The sequence below is a fragment of the Centruroides vittatus genome, unplaced genomic scaffold (genome assembly GCF_030686945.1).
Source record: "Centruroides vittatus isolate TY-2023 unplaced genomic scaffold, ASM3068694v2 contig_391, whole genome shotgun sequence".
Taxonomy (NCBI): Eukaryota; Metazoa; Arthropoda; class Arachnida; order Scorpiones; family Buthidae; genus Centruroides; species Centruroides vittatus.
The window spans coordinates 2,498,740-2,523,162 of NW_027122207.1; the positions used below are offsets into that span (position 1 = coordinate 2,498,740).

At 27.3% G+C, this 24,423-nt stretch overlaps 1 protein-coding gene across 3 annotated transcripts in view; it reads right to left on the reverse strand.

Moving 5' to 3' along the window:
* LOC136975895 (TBC1 domain family member 30) overlaps nucleotides 1-24,423 on the reverse strand; it is a 101,877-nt gene that overhangs the window by 55,407 nt on the left and 22,047 nt on the right. Inside the window, exons 1-3 of one of the 3 annotated variants that reach the window (XM_067271054.1) lie at nucleotides 20,832-20,924; nucleotides 20,517-20,681; nucleotides 13,526-13,653 (exon numbers count right to left, since the gene is read on the reverse strand). In XM_067271054.1, coding sequence (XP_067127155.1) covers nucleotides 13,526-13,653; nucleotides 20,517-20,619 — 231 coding nt within the window. In that variant the 5' untranslated portion in view covers nucleotides 20,620-20,681; nucleotides 20,832-20,924. Of the gene's footprint in view, nucleotides 1-13,525; nucleotides 13,654-14,323; nucleotides 15,090-20,516; nucleotides 20,682-20,831; nucleotides 20,925-24,423 lie in introns of those variants that run through there. The other 2 variants (XM_067271053.1, XM_067271056.1) reach the window with 2 other exon arrangements.

Genomic DNA, 24,423 nt, shown 5'->3' on the forward strand with positions numbered 1-24,423 from the left:
AGGTTCTTTGTCTTGTCGGCACGCGGGAACCAATCGATGACACTGTTACGCGCAGTCCCAAATGTATTTGTATTAGTAGTTAGTAAGTGTGTGTAATCGTTTTTCTTGTAAATTATTTGTGTTCACTGAAATTAATAAACCTTTTTTTTTTAATTTTATCAAAGCTGAGCGACTCTAAGGGTCATGTTATTTACTACTCGGCTAACACAACACATTCACAGATAGAAGTAGAACAGGAAGATTTTATCACAGTCATAGATTATGTCAATCTCTTTCCATCTATTAAAATAGAAGCAGCTGTAGCTTTAACTAGAGAAAAGATATGCAGAGAAATGAACTTAAGCATTGATAAATTAAAAACAGTGGCAGATTTCTTAGACCTTATAATTGTCCAACTCATACTTCAACTGGTATAAACTATTGTATAAGCAAGAAGTGGAAGTGCCAATAGGATCACCAGCATCAGGTGACCTAGCAGAAATAATGGTAGATTGGGTGGAAGTGCTGGTGATAAGGAAATACAAAAATATGAATTTTTGAAAATAACAAATATGAATTTGTGTAGAATAAAGTAGGAAAATTATAAATGTAGTTATTTTATACAATAATATAAGATAACTAGTATATCTTCAGTTATAGATTTATTTAATAAAAAAAATATTACACTTCCATATGTAATTTTATTTATTATTATTCATATTTGTTTGTCATATTTTAAGCAGTGGCGTGCCGTCATTGGAAGCGATGGAAGCGCCGATTCCACCTTCCAATGACCTTCCCTTGTATTTTATAAAATATAAATTTTCATATTTTAACGTACTTTGCATTAATTAAAATTAATATTTTATTATAACTGCATTATGTATCTTTTACAAATTTCTATACTACATGTGAAAAAAACGATAAGATTGCTATTGTATATTCGAATAATTCGGTGGCGGAAAAAGTGTCGAAACCGGGTCAGTTTCCAATCAGCCAGATTATATAGGCATTGTCACATGCGGTTTACAGAGCACCAACCTCACCCGGTTTAGCTGGTGGATGCTTCACTCATAAAGAATCCTACTTTATATCCCGGAGCGGTTGTGGGCTGTTAGCCACCTGCCTGTCAACTTCCAAGCAGCCAGATTATAGGCATTGGCACATGCGCTTTACAGAGCATCAACGTCACCCAGTGTAGCTGGTGGATGCTTCACACATAAAGCTTCTAATTTTATATCCCGGAGCGGCTGTTGGCTGTTAGCCGCCCGCCTGCTGGATATTTGGCCGCCCTCGCCCAATTATGTGAATCACGAGTAGACTAGATCAACGGCGGGCAACCCCCGGCCTGCGGGCCAGCTACGGCTGGCGAAAAGTTTCTATCCGGTCCGCGAGATCTTTAATAGATTATTAAATTGGAAAAATAACTAATTAATAGTTATTTTTCCAATTCTTTGTCATTTTCAAAAACGATAAGAGAAATAAATGTAGTAATTAACTTTTTATTTATTTATTTCATATTTGCAGACTAAAAAAATTACGAGTCACAAGAAAGCGTCAATTAACTACTACGGCCCGCGGAAAAAAAACGTAAAATTTATTCTGGCCCACGTTATAAAAAGGTTGCCCACCGTAAACTAGATTTATAACTTAACCCAACCGATAGGAATTTACTGGTATGTTTTTATGATAGTTCTGTATAGTTGACAGGAGTTTTAAAAAAATCCATTAAAATATTTGATATATTTATTCTGCGTTTATTCTGCTCTCCCATCTTATATTACTTACGGATTTCAACGTTAAACCAGTGATATTACGATTTAGTATGTCCCATCTGTAAGGGGATGCAGAAAAAACGTGTACAATTCTAGTACAGTGATAAAAAATTAACTGTTACTTTTGCTGGATCATTTACAACCAAATTTAATGAATGAGACGTACAATGGTACAAAAAAAGCTCTAGAATTTATTTTCCTTAAATTTACGATTTATGTATCGGTTGTCATAAAAATTTCTTTCCACTTCTTTCCCAAGACTACAGATATTTGAGTACAAAGTAACCGGTTTCGACTTATTTCTATTTAAGAAGTTAAATAATTAAGCGATTATGGAATTAGAAACATAAATAAAACCCCGATGAAAGAGCCGAAAGTTTACTTAAACAGAAGCTTAACCGAACCAATTTCTTGCCGAGTACAGTGGGGTCTGATCTCTTCGTAATATTAGATGTAATAAAGACAGAAATTTCTCCAGTTCAATGAGAGTGACAGAAAAGTTGTGAATTTTGGAAATTTCCGTGAACACTCGATCCTAAAACGAATTAGTTAAAAAACGAACGACAGACAATCTGTTAAGTTTAACATATTTAGATTTTTACAGCTATGGTGAGAAACGTTTAAAATCTACAACAACCCCGTCGCGTCCTTTGATATATACTAGTGACGCGACAAAAGAGGCATCTGACATTGACCGGAATCGGTACCCTCGGGATTTTGCATGGACAAACCTACCTGGACCATCTCTGATTCCATTCATTAGCCACTCGTAGGGAGCTATTTCACTAAGTGGATTGTTTTAAGATTTAAAAAGTAAAGAATATTTTGTTATTTTTATGTACATTTCTTCACAAAGTTATATTTAATTATAAGTTTCATTAAAAGCATATTCATACAATTGAAGAATTTTTTGTACTAGGTATGTATATTCGTCACACATTTTGTTTTACCAAGTAAGTTTTTCTGATAATTTTAATTTTAGCTCTTATATCATGGCTAGTGATTCAAAAATTTATTTAAAAAAAGTTTTGGCTCAAGACCATATAATGAAAAAGAAAACATTATTAAAAGAGAAAGACCAATGCCTAAATTAAATATAAATACTCAACAAAAAATTTCGACATTTTGACGATAAAATTTATGACGAATGACGATTCTTTCGTAAAATTGAAGCAATTTGGAAATCAAAGCGGAATAGAATTTAACATTGGTAGACAATATAAAATAAATATTGAAAATTATAACGAGATAATTACGATTAATAGATATATCTAAATTAATAGATGTTATATGTTTTTTCTCAAAGCGAGAATTGGCATTTAGAGGGCGTAGGGAATTTATTGAATCTAATAACGGAGGTAATTATATTGAACTTTCTTATTTATTAAGTACGTCAGATAATCTATTAAAAATACATTTAAAGAAGTATACGGTTTTTACTGGCTTATCGAACAAACGAATACGAACGGGCCCTGACGCGCAATTAATTGATTGCCCCTGAAAGTCGGCTTCTTACAGAAACACAGCTTCCCTATCATCAAATGTCGCGGCACGCCACTGATTTTAAGTATATAAAATAATAAATAACCCCATTATATTTTATGTAAAATGTTTAAATAACATTTAACACTTTTGAAAAAGAAATTATTTAGATACTATAATTTTATTTGACTACTAATTAAACTACAGTATATTAGGATGACATATAAACATTTTTAGCATGTTAGATTTGGAAGTTTCAAGCCATATATTTTTAATTAAGTGTTATAAATCATATGATAATTAATAATCTAATCAAATTATTTTATTGAATTAAATTAATTTTAAAAGAAAACTACAGTAGTTTATTTTTAATAACAACTATTTATTATGGAATGAAACAGTATAAAATGAATTACATAATAAAAATTTTTCTGTATATAGAAATTTGAAAATTTTTCATCTTAAATATTTTTTGAACATATTTCTAAAATAATCTTTACAAGATCATCTTCAAAGAAAGTTGGAATGATAGTAATAAAAGATATTTACTTATAAACATATATATATCATTTGAATTGTATTTACTTTTTACTAAAGTAAATATGAGTAACAACTGTGAAAGAAAATTCTTGAATGTAGAGTGTATAAGATTTTAAATAAATAAAGAAATTTTTAAAATACTCAGAAAAAATTAAATTAAATGGAGATTTTATATCTGCATGTTGTTAAACTATCATTTCTACTTCAGATACATTTCTGTCTCATTGGTCCTCCCCTCTCTTTCAGAGGAATATTCTCAGATTAGTAGAAAAAGCTGAGGGAAAGGGAGAAAGCACATTCATGACTAGATCCAGTTTTTAGCAGTTGACTGTCACTCTCAAATTACTGCGATTGTTGAAAGGACTACAAACAATTGGTGACCTTAACCGTTGGAATCAATGATTGAAGTTGTTATTAAATATTATATGACATCGACATGTACAATGCATTGTGTTGCGGTGATGTTTGTAAATATTTTTCCTGTTATGTAATAAAAGGTTGGTGGCACTGTTGACCCTCAGGGAACCGTTGGTGATGGTGATCTCATTTTACTCTGCCCTTTTCAAGTCAGTATTATCTTTTGTGTAATCTTTGTTCCTTTGTCACGTAACCAGTTACACGAGTCTAACCAGTTTTCCTAATCTCTAAAAAGCAATATCCAGTCTAACAAACCTCAAATATGATAATAATTATGGGACAAATTAAAGGTTATAACTATATTTGTGATCTATGGAACTGTTTATAAAATTATTTTTCTATCTCGATAAAAATTAAAATATGTGTTAGTGAAAATTCTCAACCTGAAAACACTGAAGTTAACAGAATAGCACTGAGGCTTCTCCAGTTCTGGACACAGAACATATGGTTATGGTTGTCTCTGGTTGTAGTAGCATTTCACTTATCAGGAAAACTGCAAATACCACCAAATATTTGAACCTCATTGCACCTATTAACACACATACCTTAGTACACATCAGTGATATCATCTTTCAAACACTGAAAGAGAATAAATACAAAGTGCTAAAAAAACAGACTAATCACAGAATTCTCCAATTCTGAAAGTAAAACTATCAAGAAGCTACTTAATGAACTGCAAATGAAGGAAAATAAGTCTTCTTATTTACTAAGTCAAATGATAATGTTAGCTGGGGACAAGCTGAACAATGACTTTGTGAAAAGCTTGTGATTGCAATAATTACCATCAAATGTACAATCAATTTTGTCTGTTCTAGAGAACATTTATCTTAGCTGGCAGTGTAGTAGTGTTTAATATTATATGGTAATAACAAATAAATCTTTGACATGTGCATTTGTGTTGATGGGATAGCTTGTGCAGAATGGATTATTCAATCATTTTTGGAATTTTTCAGCATCTTGTTGATGTCTTTTTGTATTCTGCATGAATTTTGTGTATTCTATTTTGAATGTTTTTATCAAAAAATATATTATAATGAATTTGAATTTAGAATGAAAAACTCCAACATGCAAGTTTAACAAAACAAATGAAAGTGTGTTGTTGGTATATGGACAAATATTTGGAAAATGCATCCATTCAACAAGAATAAAAGTACAAAAAGGCATATTTTTTGATACAGAACATCAAGAAAACAACTGAATTGGTATGTTGCTGAATCAAAATGAAGAGCATCATTTATAATGGAAAATAAGTTTTATGATTATGGTACTATAATGGCAGCCAAAAAAACAATTTCCAACTAAAAAAAACATGGAAGTCAGTTATATTCCTATAAATTAATTCTCTGTACTACTTAAAAAATAATCCTGTTAAGTGTAAAATATTTAATACTGAAGTTTTGAATAATGTGCTATTTCAAATCTGATGTACTTTTATATCCTAAGCGTCATTCGTACTATTCTAGAAAAATCATTTTGTTAAATTTGAAATTTTAAATAGCATAGTATTTTGCTATTTCCAAAAAATTTTCTTTTTTCTTATTTTTTCATTTTGATAAAATTGAAGTAAATGTAAATTTTAATTACTTGAATAATATGATGTTTTGCCTATCATACTATTGCCATGATGGTTGCATGCTATCAAGAGGGATGCATTACATCATGTGGGCTTTAACAAGTACTGTACCTAATTAATCAAAAATTAAGAGCAAAAAATTCTTCTTTAAATTATACAATAAAATTTACATTCCTAAAAAGAAAACAGTAATATTTAAAAACTGTTATTTTATTTTTAAATTTTATATTCAATTCCAATGAGCAATGTTTAAACATATTGAATATATTGAAAAAAAAAAATACAGTGCTTGATAACATTGACATCGCTATCATTGAATATTATGACTGTTTTATTCAATAACATTTATCTAATATAAGGTGACCAGATGTCCTGCTTTTGGTGGAACAGTCCCTATTTTTTATAATTTGTCCCATGTCCCGCGGAATTTTAAAAAAGTTTAGAGTTTTGAAGTGTGTGTTCACAGGCTGTCCAAACGAATGAACATTTTGTTTGTTGCATGTTACATGGCACAGAATATAAAAATTGTGGAATATGCATTGTCTTTTCCAAGAACTAATGCCACAACTGAATGCATTTTTTATACCGTGAATAAAGTGTAGACATCTGATAAATCACAATTAAGTGTTTCATGATGTTTTAAACAACAACAGCAATCTACTAAAAAAAAATTCATTCAAATGAGAAATATGCAAAAGAATAAAGAATTTTTAAAGATTTATAAGAGTATATATATTTATTATATTTGTGAATTTTACATATGTTGAAATTTAAAAACATATAATACAGTACAATATTTTGCATTCTTTGATGATAAAATTTTGTTGCTCTAGAACAATTTTTTTTAACAAGACAACCGCTCTCCCCCCATCAATTTTGTCTCTCTTCACCAATGTTAAAATCTGGTCATCTTAATCTAATAAGAAATGTTCAAGAATAATATTTAAGACATTTTAAAAACATTTAAGTTATTGATAATTAAAAATTTGATTTCTGTAAAATATAACTATTGTTGTTGTTGACATATGACTTACATTTATATAAAAATAATTGTTATTACTAACAACCATCAAAATTTGAAATTATCTTATTAATTTATAAATATGTAGAATATAAGCTAAAAATCCAAGCAGAAAATCAAAGTAGAAAAAATAAGTTGGAAATTGCAAACACATTCCCTATTTTCAAAAAAACAGATCCATTCAAAGCAATGCTTATTCAAATATCTGATGAAATGAAGATCTGAAACTAGATATATTTTTCCTAGGTCATTCTTCACTTATTTTTTTTAGGGTGGACTTATGGTTTATATTTTAAATGTTGTTAGTTTGTTGTTAATTTTATGTAAATTATGCTTAAAGAATGCAATAATATAATCTACACTATCTTTGGCTAGAGGAAGATCAACTTTCAATTGTTATTAATGAATGTAAGGATGTGTAATCTATTATTGAAAAAATATTTAAAATTACAATATATTTATGACCATTTAAGTTTATTGAGATGAGTAATAGAAGTTGATAGATGCTTTCATTAGTAATTGTATTCAAGTTTATGAAATCATCTTATCTAAAAATAAAATGATTTTAAAAAAGAAACAAGTAAGAAACCAAAGACATAAAAGAAGAAAGAAAGTTATAATCAATCTTGGTTCAGATCTAATCAAAAAGTCAATGAAGTGTTGAATTCAGATTAAAACTTGTGTCTTCAGATAACAAACAACAAAAAGATAACATCCTAACCAAATAAAACTGAATAAGATTATTGAAAATTAGAAAAAAAAAACTAAATTTAGTGAAATAGAAGTTAGTTAGAAATCTCACAAAAGAAATATATACAAGACAGAAAGAAAGAGAACTTGAGTGAAAACAAAAAGTAAAAGCAATAATGATGTGAGCAATAATGTGAAAATATGTAAAAATAAATAAAACAAGAATTCTAGTTTTGATCAACAGAACTTTGTATAAGTGATAAATTGCAAGATGCATTTAATGTACAGTACCATAGATCCAAACTTCTTTATTCTAGTTACAATACAAGAATTTTGGGGAGTTACAAGGATAGAAAAACAATGCTCAATTATTTATAAATGCAAAACATTCATTACTGAAGAAAATTCTAAACTTATTAGAAAAATGTTGAGTTGGAAGAATCTTACAAACATTCTAAGAAATCAATGTAAATCAAACAAGTTAAGGAAAGAATGAAGAAGAGTCTTTACAATAACAACTTAAAAGTTGTTTTATTTATAATTAAAATCAGAAACAGATTTCATTTGATAGTTGGGAAAAAATTGACAGAAATAACATTGTTTAATAAAAGAAGAATTTTTATATTTAACAAATTCAATAGTGTGTTTAAAAAATTATGCAAATAATTAAGATTAATTTTTAAATTATCTATTAATTAATTCATGTATACAAGAACATTTTAAGAACTTATCCACAACTGAGGAATTTCTTCATTTAATTTTTTAAGTTTAAAAATTAAAAATTAATCCCAGAGTATTTTTAAAATAACTTTATTATTTTCTATTCTGTGATTTTACTATCTGGAAACTTAGTTATTAATTTTATTGCTACTTATTAAAATAATTACATATACACAAACACACAAACACACACACACACACACACACACACACACACACATATATATATATATATTATATATATATACACTGTATATACCAACTTAATATGATGCAGTTTTTGGATCCAAAAGATTTAGCTATGTTGTATATGAGGCCACATTGTAAGGAACAGGAACCCTTTTTGACATATATACAAAACACAAATTATAGAGCAGTCACTGTTTATTAACTTATCAACTCCTGACTCACTCTACTGAAACACCTTCCTACCATCCATTTTATTCCAGCTTTTTCCATATTAAGATGCCATTACATAAACACAGTTTAACCAAAATGTAAGTATATAAAGTATAGGTAAGGTTTGCAAAATATTGCAAACTAAACTAATTGAAATATGCTGTTGGTTGCCAATTTAACTTAGTACCCTATAATAAGAAAAAATAAAAGTGGCAGGATCTGAAGAGGTTGAATAATTAATTAGGTCTTCGGGCTGTCTGTGTTCTATTAAAGCATGTTAATAACTATTGAGATATATAAGCTCTTTAAAAGTAAATATTTAATGTATATAACTATTTCTAACTATAAAAAACAGATATTGGATCATTAGATTCATGAATATTTGTGTTAAAATAAAAACATTTGTGATTCTTGTTTTAGTCCATTTTGGCTTTTTTATTACTATGAATGTACTGTTCCCTTCTGTTCAATTACTTTATAACTTTTTAAACCTTGTCATTGAATAATTAATTACTTGATCATTATAATTTTTAAAGCTTGCATATAAGTAGAAAATAATCTACAGTATCTAGATATTCATTACTATAAATTTTATTATAAGATGGCTGAGGCAGTTAAAGTCTATCTGTTCTCTACCACAGACTGACTGGATTTGTTCCTGGGTCTGAGGATTGAGGAACAAATTCAGTAAATTTGTTCTTCAATCCTCATTCAGTGGGGTGGCCTCAAATTCAGTAAATTTGAGGCCACCCCAAAAAATTCCTCAGGAATTTTTTGGGGTGGCCCAGTGGAGAAACCAAGAAATGAGGTCTGTTCAAAAAATAACCAAACTTTTTGAATTGGGCAGAAACAGAGTGTCCTAGTGTCATGAAGTTGACAACACTACGTTCATGATAACCTACTAAGCTGCTTTTTTCAGATTGTTGATATCTTGTTTTGTTACTGCATTATTGTTTTTTTGGGTGAAAGGTGTTTCAGTGTTTGTGGCAATTTTTGCAATGTGCGATTTACAGGAGCAACGATGCAATGTGAAGTTTGTAGGAAAACTTTTATGGAAACATTTCAATTTTTGAATCAAACTTATGGAGGCAATGCTCTAGGTCATATGCAGTGTTATAAATGATTTACCTGATTCAAAAGTGGTTGTCAATTAGTTGAAAGTGACCCTCGACCAGGAAAGCCTTTGACTTCAACTGATGACACTCATGTTCAGAAAATCAGAGTTGTGCACTTTGAATTTTTGCCTCAAGGTCAAACAGTCAACCTTAGTACTAAGCAGGTGTTTTGAAACAATTGCATGAAAAAATTTACAAAAAGAGATCAAAGTTGTGGTGAGACAACTCATGTTTCTTCAACATGACAACACACCTGATCACTCAGCCTTGTCAATTTGCCAGTTTTGTGCCAAAAATCAAATGACTGTCCTCCCTAGCCTCCCTACTCACCAGACCTGGCTCTTTATGATTGATTTTAATTTTGGAAACAAAAAGAAATAATGCTGAAAGACTAAAAATGCTGTTTTGACACAATTGATTACATTAAAACAAATTTGTCACAAACATTAAAGGACAGTCTGAAACAAGCTTATCAGGACTGCTTTGCAAAGTGGAAACACTGCTCGGATAAGTGTGTGAATAGGGGGGAGTACTTTGAAGGGGACAAGGACCAATAATCTAACTTGAAAAATAAAAATTAAAAAAATAAAGTTTTTGATTGTTTTTTGAACAGACCTCATATATTAAGCCCAAAAGAAATTAATATATGTTTTATTTAAGTCAAGAGAGACTGAGATTAGATCATATAAGAGATCAGGTCATTTTTTTCAAATTTTTTATTCAAAAAATGAACTTTTAAAAAACTAACTACAAAGTCAATAAAAAAATCAAAACAATAGTGATTTATTGTTTATATGAATGTTTTTGATTTGCAAAAATTGTTTTATTCTTTTTTGTATGTTTTACCCTCTCTGGGTGCAATAAAATGTTAAGTTTCAAATTACAGCCTTCTTTCTGTCTTGTAAGATCTTTAATAAAATCAAAATATATACAACTGTCAGTGAAGAATACATCACAAACTACTTGAAGCTTGAGAAGAAAACACTTACAAAGCAGCTCAGTACTACAGGGAAGCCAAACTTACACCCTTCAAATTTTTAAGAGTATTTGGCACATCCTGTTTATTTTTTTAATTGAAAATGTGGAATGCACTAATTGTGATCTCTATAATTTTACAATTTGAACTGTAGTTCTATCTACAATTGGAGCTGAGGTAATTTTACTGCCTCATTTTTGGGAGTGAAGAAAATTTACTGATGTACCAATGAGTAGTCTACCTTCAATTATGTATTAAAGCAATCATTGTCTCATGTAGACAATGATTGCTACATGATACATGATACATGGATACATGAATCTGACAGTTATTTCTGAGCTAGTAGCCTGGATTACTTTTTAGGAGACATTCTGTATATTTAGACATCAAAATAATTATTAATTTATAATAATCACTAATTATTACTTATTCATAAACATGTCAGTTTATGAAAAAAAACCCATTTAATTTAACCATGAATCAATTATTTCATCACTGTTTCATTTATTCCACATTGCTCAACATGATAGATTCACTATACAAATGAATAAAATCTCATTTAGATATTCTCTGTAGAAAAAACAAATTTATATTATGAATGCATTAGAAACAGAAAGACATTGTGGCATAGCCACCACACGTTTGTTTGTTCCCCTTTATCCTTTCAGTTGATTAGTCCCTTGGTATTTGTGGAGTTAATAGGATTAATGGGTTCAGGATAACAATCAAGAGAGGAGAAGCTTTGTTCAGTGTGTGAAACAAAGCAAAGGTTATTGGGCAAAAATGTGTGGGAGAAAACAAGACAAGAGAGACAGAAGAATCATGAATCATGACAAATTCAGCAGACAAGTAAACAATTATTGTTGATTTGTCTGCACTGCACTCTGATGATGAGTTAGTAATAATTATTATTACTAACTCATCATCAGAGCGCAAGTAAACGTGTTGAAGAACAAGATAAAATTGTATATCAAAACAAGCTAGTTATACAGTACAAGTATGCCTGTATGTTAAACGGGTTATCTTTTGTATTTGAGTTTTGCTTGTATTGATTAAAGCTCGTTAGTTGCTTTAGTTGCTCATTTTATTTCTGAGATTCGTGTCATTATTATTATTATTATTATTTTGAGCTATACTATGAACCTCTCTTCAAGCCAGTTGTTTGTTTGTTTGTTTTCAAGCAAGTCAGTCACACAAGCTACACTTAATTTTTAAAGATTAAGATTAATAGAATATTATAAAGGTTTTGTTATATTGTTAAAACTTCTGTCAAAATACAATTTCATTATTCTGTTTAATTTTTTTGTCAATTGAAAAAATTAATTTTTTTAAATATTTAATATAGTAATTCAATATAGTCAAGAAACATTAATTTAAATTTAAAAAATTATTGTCTTTAAAACACTTGAAATGACATTGTTATATTTAAGATATTTTTTTACCTTTGGTTTATTCTTTGCTATAAACAATTAGCAATTTTTCTTACACTTTAAAAGATAAATTACCACAATATGCTATTTTTAATGCTGAACTGACTCAGCCTTACACAACTTTACAGTTTAATTTTTTCAGATTTTACTTGTTTAGCATTCATTAAGTTCTTGTTTGTTGTTATAAACTATAAAAATGTTTTATTACTTATAAAATGAATATCTATTTTCAAAGTAATGAATAGATATTCATTTTATTTATATTTGGTTTTCATTTACATTCTTTTTAAAATTATACAACATACAAAGTTTTGAACTCAAATCAAAATATATTGTAAATAAATACCATTGAAAAAATCAAACATAGAGCACTAATGATTTTTATCTCTGCATAAACAGTTTAGATTTTATATATTTTATGAATAAAACATACAAAATTTAAATTTTTTATTGTAGAGATAAAATATGTTGAATAAAAAAAATATAAATATAATACAATTTTAATCATACCTTAAAGTAGTTTATCATAAAATAAGTATATTTATGAATTAGATATTCTTAGCTCTATTGATATGCAAATATCTTAAACCTTGTGAAATCTCTAATCAATATTAATTATAATCGTTCCTGACAAACCATCAAAGATGTCTGGAAATCTATTATTCTCAAAATTAGAGATGGTGACCTAATTAATAAAGTATTTGGTAGAGATGTACCTAAAGTAAAGATGATAACTTAATTAAAACTGAAATATACAAATATTTTAGTTTTAAGGTGAAATTTATGTTATAATGGATATAGATTTATTATAATTAGATGAGCAATTTTGACTTTTGAATTGAATATACTTTTATCAAAGTTATGTTTTTAAACTGATAAATAATTATTCAAGTACATTTTGTTTTGAATAGCTAATTTTGAAACAATTTCTTCACAAATAAGATGAATATTTATTATATCCAATATTTATATATGTATTTCTTTTCATATAATGTACTGTACAAAAGTGCAGACAAAAATATATTTCAATATAAAAATACAATAAATAAAGTAATTTTATTCAAAGATGAATATAAATTGTCATAAAATGATTACTATTGATGCAATCCATATTTATTATTAATTACAAATGTCAGTAATTCATAGTAAGGCTATAAATAATGTTTTGAAATTGGTATTATTAAAAAATGATGTTGAATTATATTAGTTTTATCAATTCAATTTTTAATATATTGATACTATGATAATTTCATCAATAATCTACTTTATATATAATCAGTTCTTATAAATTTTTAAAATGTAAATTTGAAGTACTCTAAGAAATTATATTAATTTTGTACATTTTGACTGTTTGTGTAACAAATTTTTTTCATCAAAAACTTGTCAATATTATAAAATATAAACTTACTCTTTTTCTAAATTCTGGTGGGATGCCTCCAGGTAACCGAGCAACCATTTTCATTGCATCATGCCATTGACAGAATCCACTGTCCCCTGGAAATGGTTGAATACTGAACTTCATCCTGGTATCAACACCTGAGGAAAATCAAAATAACAGAAATTACTTATGTTGAAATAAAATCAATTATAGAAAATGATAATTCTTTACATTTTTTCATATTGCATATTGCTGAATTTTTTAACTTTCATTGAATACAGGCTGGTTGCATAGCATTTTTAAAAGGGTTGGATTTAAAAAAATATATATTTTTTTATAACATAGTTTATTAGTTTTTACAATATAGGTATATAGAGTAACACAATACAATTGACTAAGAAGGAACATTACAAATACACAATGAATACAAATTATACGGAATATACTATTTTATTAACATACTATTTTACATACTATACTATTTAACATACTATATACTATTTTTGTTTGAATTACTAAATGGAAAAGATTAAACTCCCAAAAATCCCATGTGCACAGCCTTTGTTAAATACATACATACATAATACTGTATTACATATATATAAGAAAACATTGATTTAAATTGTACATCATACATGACAGCCCAAACAATAAAAATATATAATTGATAATTAATCCATAATATCATGTTGTATAAATATCATACAAGAAATTGTATTATTAATGACATCAAGAATCAAATTGGTTCATCAAAGTATTGTCATAAACCAATATGGAAGTGAAAAGTGAATTGATGATAATTTTTCTTATCAGATGTACAGTACTCACCTTTATTAGCCGGAACTTTACGACGAAGGTTCTGAAGAGCAGAATTAAAGAAGCCACTCATGATGTTCGAAACAGATCCATTTAACAGGAAAATGACCGTATGGTTAGTTATGACAAAAAGCCAAAAATATATACGATAATTAATATACTATAAACTTATTAAAATTAGAGTATACGTGTCGCATTTCTAACAGATCTTCTAAGAAGAACGGATACAGTATGTTGTAATTTAACCCCCATGTTAGGCGAAAATGGATAGAGTTCGTCTTTCCCTCTTAGCATTGAATATCGGAACGACGGACTGCATTTTTCGCCAGGTAATTCCGTTCGATTTAAACATTAATCCACCTATTCTCCTCCACAAATCTATCTATAACCAGTCTTGGATAGTAACAACACCGTACTGATAGTTCGACAGAAGTGCGGGGGTGCCTGCTGCTTTCATCGATTTTTGTACGGGGAGGCAACCACTATCGCCATGGGGAGAGAGATTATTCTCGGCATTTCCATAGTTACGAGAATTGAGATAGGCATTAATATTTATGAAAATTTTGTCGAAATTTGTTCATTAAATATGCGCTACCGATTCTATATAATTCCCAGCTCACCTTACCAATATATCCGATAATATCGATTAGAAGAGCTGTTTTTGTCTCCTGGAAACAGATGAGTGCTCTATAATTGATATAATTATCCATTATCTTAGCACATAAGTGGCTTTTGTGTTACATAAATTAAACAGTTTCCTTTATTTTATTGTTACTATTATTATTCTACTAGATACTATATTACCAAGCGAATATTCGTTAATCATATACTTTAATTCTATATGAAATATAATTATGATTCATATAATGATATTTTTATAATAATAATAATAATAATATAATGTATGTGGCAATTTTGTTTTAAGAATCAAAACGTTTTACGTTATTGGTTTCATTTTTTTACTTGCGAAGATTTTTGGAAATATTCCAAAAAAAAAAACACAGAAAAATATTCTTTACATGCATTTTTTATGTCGTTGAAACGGGAAAGAGACTTTCGATAATTCATTTCTAGCTTGCCAATGTTAAGTGATAACAGTTTCTGCACTTCCTTAATGACAAATCATTCTGAAGGTCTTGTGACTTATTAAATTTTTAATCTTAATTTTATGAAACTTTTTATATAAAAGGAACGAATGATAAATTCGTAAATAAATTTGAATAGTACTTTAAATGCCGTTCGAATTTCGATACCTAACAAGTTTAAAAGTCAGATTTCGACTTCTAATCGATACGTACTGCTCCGGTTTCCTTAATTCAGATACCGCACTATCGCGATAAAGCACGCAAAAATGAATTTTTCTCTTTTTATTGAAGTTATTCGCGTATAAAAATAAATTTAGCTATCTTTTATCTGACTTCGGGCAAATGTAAAAATAAAAAATAAAGTTACTATTAATGTCTTGAGATGATATAATCTAGAAGTTTTTGTTTGTACGTAAAACGTAATTGGAAGATTTTAGACAGCAACACAAAAATGATTGATTTTTCTTTCCTGTAACCATCTTAGGAAGTATTCTAGAACTCAGTAGAACTAACTGATTACAAATAAAAATCCTGTTAGATCACACTTTCTAAGGTATTTTTTAAAAAAGATTTTAGTTTTTAATACCTGTTTATATTTGGCTCCTTTGTGAAATATAGACTCGAGTTTCTAAGCATGAATTATGGGGGTTTTTTTTCATAATTCATCTTTTTTGAATAGTTGATAAATAAATAGACTATATTTTGCTATGTCATTGGAGTTTCAATCTTATCGCTACAAAAACATAATAGTAGCAAACCTTGTTACTTATTCTTTTATAGAATTCTTCGTTTATTTTTATTTTTACCAATACATAGATCTTATTTAAGGAAAATCGAAATGCTACTGGTCTAATAAATTCCCATTTGAACGTACACTTTATTATTGGTTCTTTTTTTATTTATATATAATTATTATATTATTTCTTTTAATATTGCCAATTTAGTATAAAACTTTTTCTCGATTCTAAAGATTTATTTTATCTCAAATATAATTTAATTTTTAATTAGTGAGCATAAATTCTCCATGTTTTATTTATATTTATTCAATATTAATTGGGTATTATAAAGTCATTTAATATTTTAATTAACGCTTTAACGACGGACATCATAAAACCTGTTCTAGTAAGCGTTTTATCGTCTCCATTGTTTGTTAATGGATTTATATTGGGGTTGTAAGGCTTAAAACACATCAAAAATGATAATCTAAAGTAGAGGATTACTCTTATGGTTTTCGCTTTGAATTATTCACTGTTAAAATTAATTCCGACAATCTCTAATAACAATTTTGAAGTGGAAAAATTCGATGTTTTCGATATTATAGTTTAATTTTTTTAAATTTACAAGTCTAGTTATCTTTTAGATCAGTTGATAATGACTTTAATAAAGTTTAAAACTTATACCAAATTAGTGTCGATCTCGCGTAAAATTACAAGCAAATGAAATTAGTTGGAAATGATGTTTATCGTAGAATTTCTTTTCTAATATATAGTTTATATAATTTCATAAACTATAATGTATGTGATGAATAAATTATTGTGCGATAAACTGAGTAATTAATTTTCTAGAAAAATATTTCTAGTATGAAAAAAAACATTAAAATAGTTTGATAATGTAAGGTCTTTCAATAAAACTCGATCGAAATAGTATCATTGTAAAATATTTGTGCTCTGGAATTTCTGTTATAAGGATGAATAGTACACGATATTACTCCCAAGATGCTACAAGTTTTACGTCGATATGCTAAATACGTGTTCATTTTTGATACGATTAACTAAAATAATTAAATAATATCTACGGTATCTGAAAAGGGTACTCTACACTTGACTATTTTTAATGAAAACGCTCTGAAGCATTCTAAACTTTCTAAATTAAAACTTTACTTAAGAGATTTAATCTCATAAAATTAATATCATTATATTTCGTGTACTGAAAATCTAATATTTAACTTCGAGAAAATAAAACTTCCAATCTATGTAGATTTAATTTTGCTGTAAAATTACAATTTTTACTTAGATTTTTTTTTTAACTCGTTAAAGTTAAAAATTAATTAATTAAAACGAAAGTATAAGTATATAAATATTTGAATTTAAGTCGAATTTCTTCGGTTTTTGAAATATGCAGCGGATATTTTGAGTCGATCCGTTTAATGTTTGACTTAGTCGATAGATAAATATTGAAATATTCTTCGATGTAAAGAATATACTTTCCTAGTGATGTTTCCTTGATTATAAAGCTTCGTAGCGAAGCGATAATTCAACAAAATTCCGCTATTGAAATCTGCTATATTTGTATCTCTAGAATCTTCCAAAGCAAAATAATGGATGTCTTTATACTTGAATTTTGTTTTTATTTTTTCTAGCTACTAACTTTTTCCAGGTGCATTTCCGTCTTTAAAAAGTATTAACGTATATTTATACACTTATTGGTTTATACAATATGTGTATGTACTGTATATACTGTGTATATTTTTAATTAAAGCTTTTTTTATTATTTAAATCAATTAAATTTTAAAAATAATTAGAAGAAATACTGTATATTATGGAGTATATACTTCTCTGAGTATACAATAGGCATATATGTAAAGAAACAATTATAAATATGCATCTATTCGAACAAAAACATGTTAACTTTTACGATTAGTTATGCTTGTGAAATGGTCAGTATATTAGATTTATAAAAGTAATAACTGAAAAACAAAACAGGGAAGTAATTTAATATATTCGTCTAAAATAAAACATTATTATTATTATTTCATTTATCGAATTAAATAAAAAATGTAACAGAATTTTAAAAACATTAATAACAAAAATAAATTCAATATTGATTTTTCCTACAGAAATTCAGTACTTAAAACCTATAGCAAATAAAATATTGTTCAATACGAATACGCATTTGACTGCGATTCGTATCCTGAAAAATAATTATAAAGAAAATGGATTTTATTCTGGAAGATTTAAACAAAAAGTAATTACAAACGTTATAAAGTCTGTTACATTGAATTATTTTAACAGATGGCATTTCGTCCTCGCTAATGTTATTTCTATTTAGTTTTTCCCGTCTTCTTACCCGACATTACACGAAATTAATCGGCGAGAAAATTTTTAAAAGTTGGAATCATGCCTACGCGATGCTTGGTCTTTTCGATTTAATAACTAGATCTGTCTGTCTCTAATAATAAATTTTAATAAGGTCAAAAATATCACTGTCGTGGTAGTAGTTTGTTGTAAAAGCTAGATATATATATATATATAATATAAAAAACACCACAGTTTATATCCGATAATTATCAAAATATGTACTGTATATAGGCCTACGATATGTATATATAGAAATAATTTGAAAAAAAATGCAATTATCGAATTTTTGTGGCATGCCACAAACTGGAACAAAGCCAAATTCGATAATTTTCCTTCGTTTGTGAATATTGGCCTTTCAAATATATCAACCAATTACTAATGCCTTTATTATGTATTTTATGATCTCGGGAATAACGTGGAATTCACTCGAATGCCTCAAGTAAAATTGTGTAACTTAAATCGAGAGTTGTTTCAACTATTTATTGCAATCGATAAATTCGTCGAATACTTTTATCTAGAACTATAAATAGTTTACAAAAACAGTCTAATTACAAAAATGAAGCATTGTATACGTATTAAATTTCGTTTCTAGAATATAAAAATAAGTTCAATCGTTCGATATTCTGTTTTCATTTATTCAAATAAAAACAGGAAGTCGAAGAAATTTTCAAGAAAAATAGAATTTCTCTCCTTTGTTCGAATGGAATACTTTATAGACAGAACATGAAAAATCCGTGTTCGACAGGCACCATTTTGACGAGACTAATGGAACTTATTTTTGACTCCATTTAGATTCCAAAAAGCTTTCTCAAAAGATAAGGTTCAATCACCTTGCATTCACAACTTTAACAACAGTCTAATTTAATTGAGAAGATTCTCTTATCTTATTCTTTGATGTATTTATTTCATTATTTAAAGCAATCTCTCTGCTTGGTTATATAATAATTTATTTTTCTTTTAATACAAAATAATTAAAGTTTCGTCTTAATGATCATTACGTTAATTTTCAGCTGCTTAAGTAACTACGCTATAAATTTTTGATATCATCAAAGTGATATTTTTATTAAAAATTTTTTAATGATTATAAAGTCTTTTCTTGTAAACAATATTGTAGACGAGACAGAACAGAAATAAAATCGACTTTTAAATATAACTTCAAATTTTTATGTTTGTATACTTTGTTATTATTTGCCAATGCGGTTTAACTTACGCTGATTCATAGTCGGTATATATAGTAAAAATAGAAATGACAAAAGTTTATTGATTTCGATAGAATGTAATAATCGGTGACGTCAATAACTGTTTATGTTGATTGATTTCTATTCGATACTTAGGCTACTGGGAACAGAAATTTCTCTTGGGTCAGGATCAACTATCAATAGATACCATAGAAAGTCAATCTTTCTTCAAGCGAAACGTCTTTAGAGAAGTTAATTTTGGATTACCCAAATAAATAGCAAAATTTAAACTTAAATACTATTTACACTTAAATATTAAATTAGAAAGCTTTAATATGCAAACGTTTTTAAAATATATATAGGCCTATAGCCAATATAATGATTTATGATGATCAAGTTAATTTTTCGTTTTAGAATCGAGCAATTTTATTTTTTTAATGCTGTTATTTATATACATTTTTTGTGTTATAAAGTGTCTACACGAAAATTATTTTACAAATTTGCTCGTAAATTATTATGGAAAAAATCAAAATCGTGTAACGAAAATAAGTTAGAAATCAAATTATTTTTAATATTTTCTCTGCTCGTAAATTTATCTATTCTCTATCTCTTTCCTGACAAAGAAGAAATTCGATATGGAATTTGTAATATATTCTTTAATGTAATAAAGATAAATTTTGCTAAAATACAAAATTTAGAACACTAAATTACACTGATAAATTTTTTATGAAGTTCTCTCACTGAGATTCTGATAAATGTAATTTTGTGCATACAGATTTTAATTATGTATTCGAATGCTGCTTTTCATTATATTCTCTAGCGTAGTTATTTTTCATTATTTACAAAGAATAGATACGGTACTCACTTCTTTTAAGAGAAACTGCCTGCAAAATGGCTGTAATAACATCAAAACTCTGATCTCTTTTCGTTATCAATCTATCTCTTAACTTTAACTGACGTAGTAACATGTTATTCCATTCTACAACAGCTTCTTTAAGTTCTTTCAGGATGGAATTGAGATCTTTGATATCTGTAAGAGAAAATATTTTCGATTAATTATAGAAACGAGTAATTAATCTTTATTAATTGAAATTTTCTACATCCGAAGTCGATAGAATTAGGGTTTATTAAACATCTAAGTTACTAAGAATTTATATCTAAAACTTTTCGAGTCTTTAACCTTTAAGCTCTGTTTCCCTCTCCTTATTTATCTAACACAATTCACTTTCGGAAATAATAGCTTTTGTCATTAGGAATTTTCCTGAAAAACTAAGATATTCATTTAAAAAATATTCTTACATAAATACAAATAATTAGTAGAAAACATTGTACTAATTTAATGCGTGGATGTTGCTTTTCTTCGGAGATATTATGGCATTATTTTATTACATAAAATCTCCAGAAGAAAAGTTGAACAAACGGGTAAACAAGAAAATGTAGTCGGCGAAAAACTTTTGTTGTTATTTAATACAAAAGAATTAAAAAATGGCTTATTTATATTTATAATAGATATTTTGTTTTAGTATGAATAAATTATCAAATCACTATACGATTTTTTGAATAAAGCAAAAAATATGTATAAAAATTTAACGTGATACAGTTTCTAGTTTAAAATAGATATCTTCACGCATCATTCTTTAAATTAAACATTTATAATATTTGCAATATTTATATTTTTATATAAATATTACATATTTAACAAGAATCATAAATAATTTTCAATTTTACCGTAATAATACAACAAAATATGCATTTATATTCGCATTCTTTTGTATTCTTTATTCTTTCACTTCCAAAGCACAACTTTCAATTCAACCTATTCACAAACATAATAGTCTTTTTCTTTTCCTTTTTTCTTTTAACGTACAATAGACAAATTTAGTGAACGAAAAACGTATTTAATCGAAAAAAAACAACACAATATTCTATAATAATAAGCTATTTTATGATTGATTTCTATTTATGGTAAAAGATTTTATAAGCGAATTTGATAAAAAGTTTCAGACTTTCTTCAACAGTAGGCAGCCTTAGAATGCACTATCGACTTCTTTCTATAAAGATTCCTCCTGTTCTCATCTAAGACATCGTGATGCAAGCAAATCAGTTAAGAAGCAAAATATGATAACCAAATTTTACTTGTTGGTATTTTTTACAATGAAATACAATTTTCAAGTAAGTATTTTCTATTTGAAAGTTTAACAATATACGATTTATTTCTCGATTGTCTGTATTCTGAATAAGTTTCGTACAGAATGAAACTTTTAAGATAAATAAATTTAAAAAAAACTATCCATTATGTTGGGTAACCTTTACAGTTATTCATTCAATTATTTGAATTCAAGAAGATCCAACAAACTATGCATTTTTATGGACATTACGATGAATTTTTATTGTAAACGTGCATACAGTTAAAAATATTAAATATGAAATTAAATCCTGATATCTCGAACTTCGCATAACCCGCACAAAGTTTCGAAAGAGTAATTTAAATAAACTGTAGAAAAATTATAATTAAAGATTATTTTCTATATTTGGAACTTTGCGATACTACTGTAGTGTAAGTTACTAAAGCTACTATATTGTTGTATACTGTACTGTCATGAAGTTTCTCGAGCTCATTTCCTGTAATAATAAATTCAGCAACATAACCTACTAAATCTCAGTAAAACTTCTGTATAGAGTTGATCGTAATAAATTACTGCACTGTATATCCACCTCGTTTTCCACGTCGTCGGAGAAAACATTCAACTAACTCGACAGTCTTCACTCCCTTTTAGTACGAGTTAGTGAGGATTTACTGTATATAGCCTGTACTTAAATATTTTTTTAAGCGTCAAATCTAATTAGTATCCAATTTTACAATATGTAATGTGCTGAAATATTGAATAAACTTTAGAAAATTTAGGTTATTTAGTAAATTAAATTAGAATAAATACTACGCAGAATTTTCCCAAATTTTAATTTGCTTAATACCACATAAAATAAACAATTTTATTTATTTTATCTATAATAAATATTCTATCCTTTCATTCGTTTTGTTGAGTAAAATCTTTTATTATTTATATCTTTTTCTAACTGAAGTTTCCACATTTTTAGTTCTAAATGTTAGACAAAATAAGGACTGAACATACAGTAAATCTGAGTATTAAATTAATCTAACATTCTAATTTCTCTAATTGAATTATATAATAAACAAAATGTAATTTTACACACAAGATAAAAAAAATATATATTAAACGTAAATATAAAATTGCATACATCGACATAAAGTCATTCCTTGAATTAATTTAAAGTCACGAATTTCACGTTAAATTTTTAATTTCATAGTTTTAAAATCAACTTTAATACAAAATAAAACTTGAATTAAAAAATTTATACGTCAAACGAATAAAGTAGTTGATAAAAAAACAGACTTTAAGTAAATTTAATATTAAATATTCATGAATATATTCAGCTTTATAAAATTATTGCGGTGTTTTGTTTACTCGAACACAACCTATTTTTATAGCGTAATTATGAAGTGTATGGATTTATCTACTTTCCTTAATAGCTGTTGCTCTGCTTGTATGTAATTTGAATCGCAAGTAATTTTACGTTCTGCTACACTTAACTATTTTATAAAATTTATACCTTAAAATAATATTTATATGTGATATTAGAATATTTTAACGTTTTGTTTTCACTAAATAAATGAAAATATGCGTTTAAATAATACAGACGTAATACGTAATGTGACTCATCTGACATTTACTGTAGTTCTGTTTATATAACAGTAATAAATACAAAACTGCAATATCTGTTTTAATCGAACTGCATTTTAAATATTTTTCTTCTCTGCATAAACCACATATGTGCAAAATATATATAATAATTGTTATTATTTAAATTTAAAATAATCGTTTAAAACAAATTTCCGAAATTTTTTTGGCTTATTTAAGTCAAACATGTCGCTTTGAATATTTGATTTATTAATAAGGCACGGCAATTGAATGAGATAATTTATTTAAAAGGCAATGAATTAACATAAATGCTATGCTGCTATTTAAAACATTTTTTTTTTTTTTTACATCAGATGGTTATTATTGCTACAAAATCAAGTTTTTGTAGCAATAATAACCATCTGATGTAAAAAAAATGTAATAGTTTAGATCATGGACGAAATTATGGAGGCATGAGGGCATTGCCTCCAGCACTGGAGAAAATTCTTTAATTCTGAGACAGGATACATACAGTATTTATAGATATATAAATAATAAATAATTAGTTGTAATTGCTCATAGCCTAGTTCTTAAGAGTTTTATCGAATAGTTTTTGGGATCAGTGATCAGAATTCTTGCCTCTCTCGGCCTTTATGTCGTGTCTCCCCAAGGAATGGACTCTATCTCCGCTCCTGTTTGATTCTATAAATAGCAAATCTTTTGTTATCGAGATTACAAAGTGTATTTTTAATTAATTAATAATTAGAAAGATGATAGAAATATCGGAATTTATATTCGGTATGAATTTTATCTCTCGTAAAATTTAAAGTTAAGGTTTAAAGAATAATAATTTTACTTAGGAAACATTTAAGTATAATTATCGTGAATTTACTAGAAAGATTCCTATTGCGAATTTCTCTATATTATTTTAGAATTTATTAAGAAAAAACTACGCTAAATGCTGGAAGAAATTCTCGAATCGATACGATCTTAAAACTGATCACTTTAAAATGATTTTCTAACGTAGATCATTTAAAACATTTGAAACATATATTTAAAATTTTCAAAATAAAA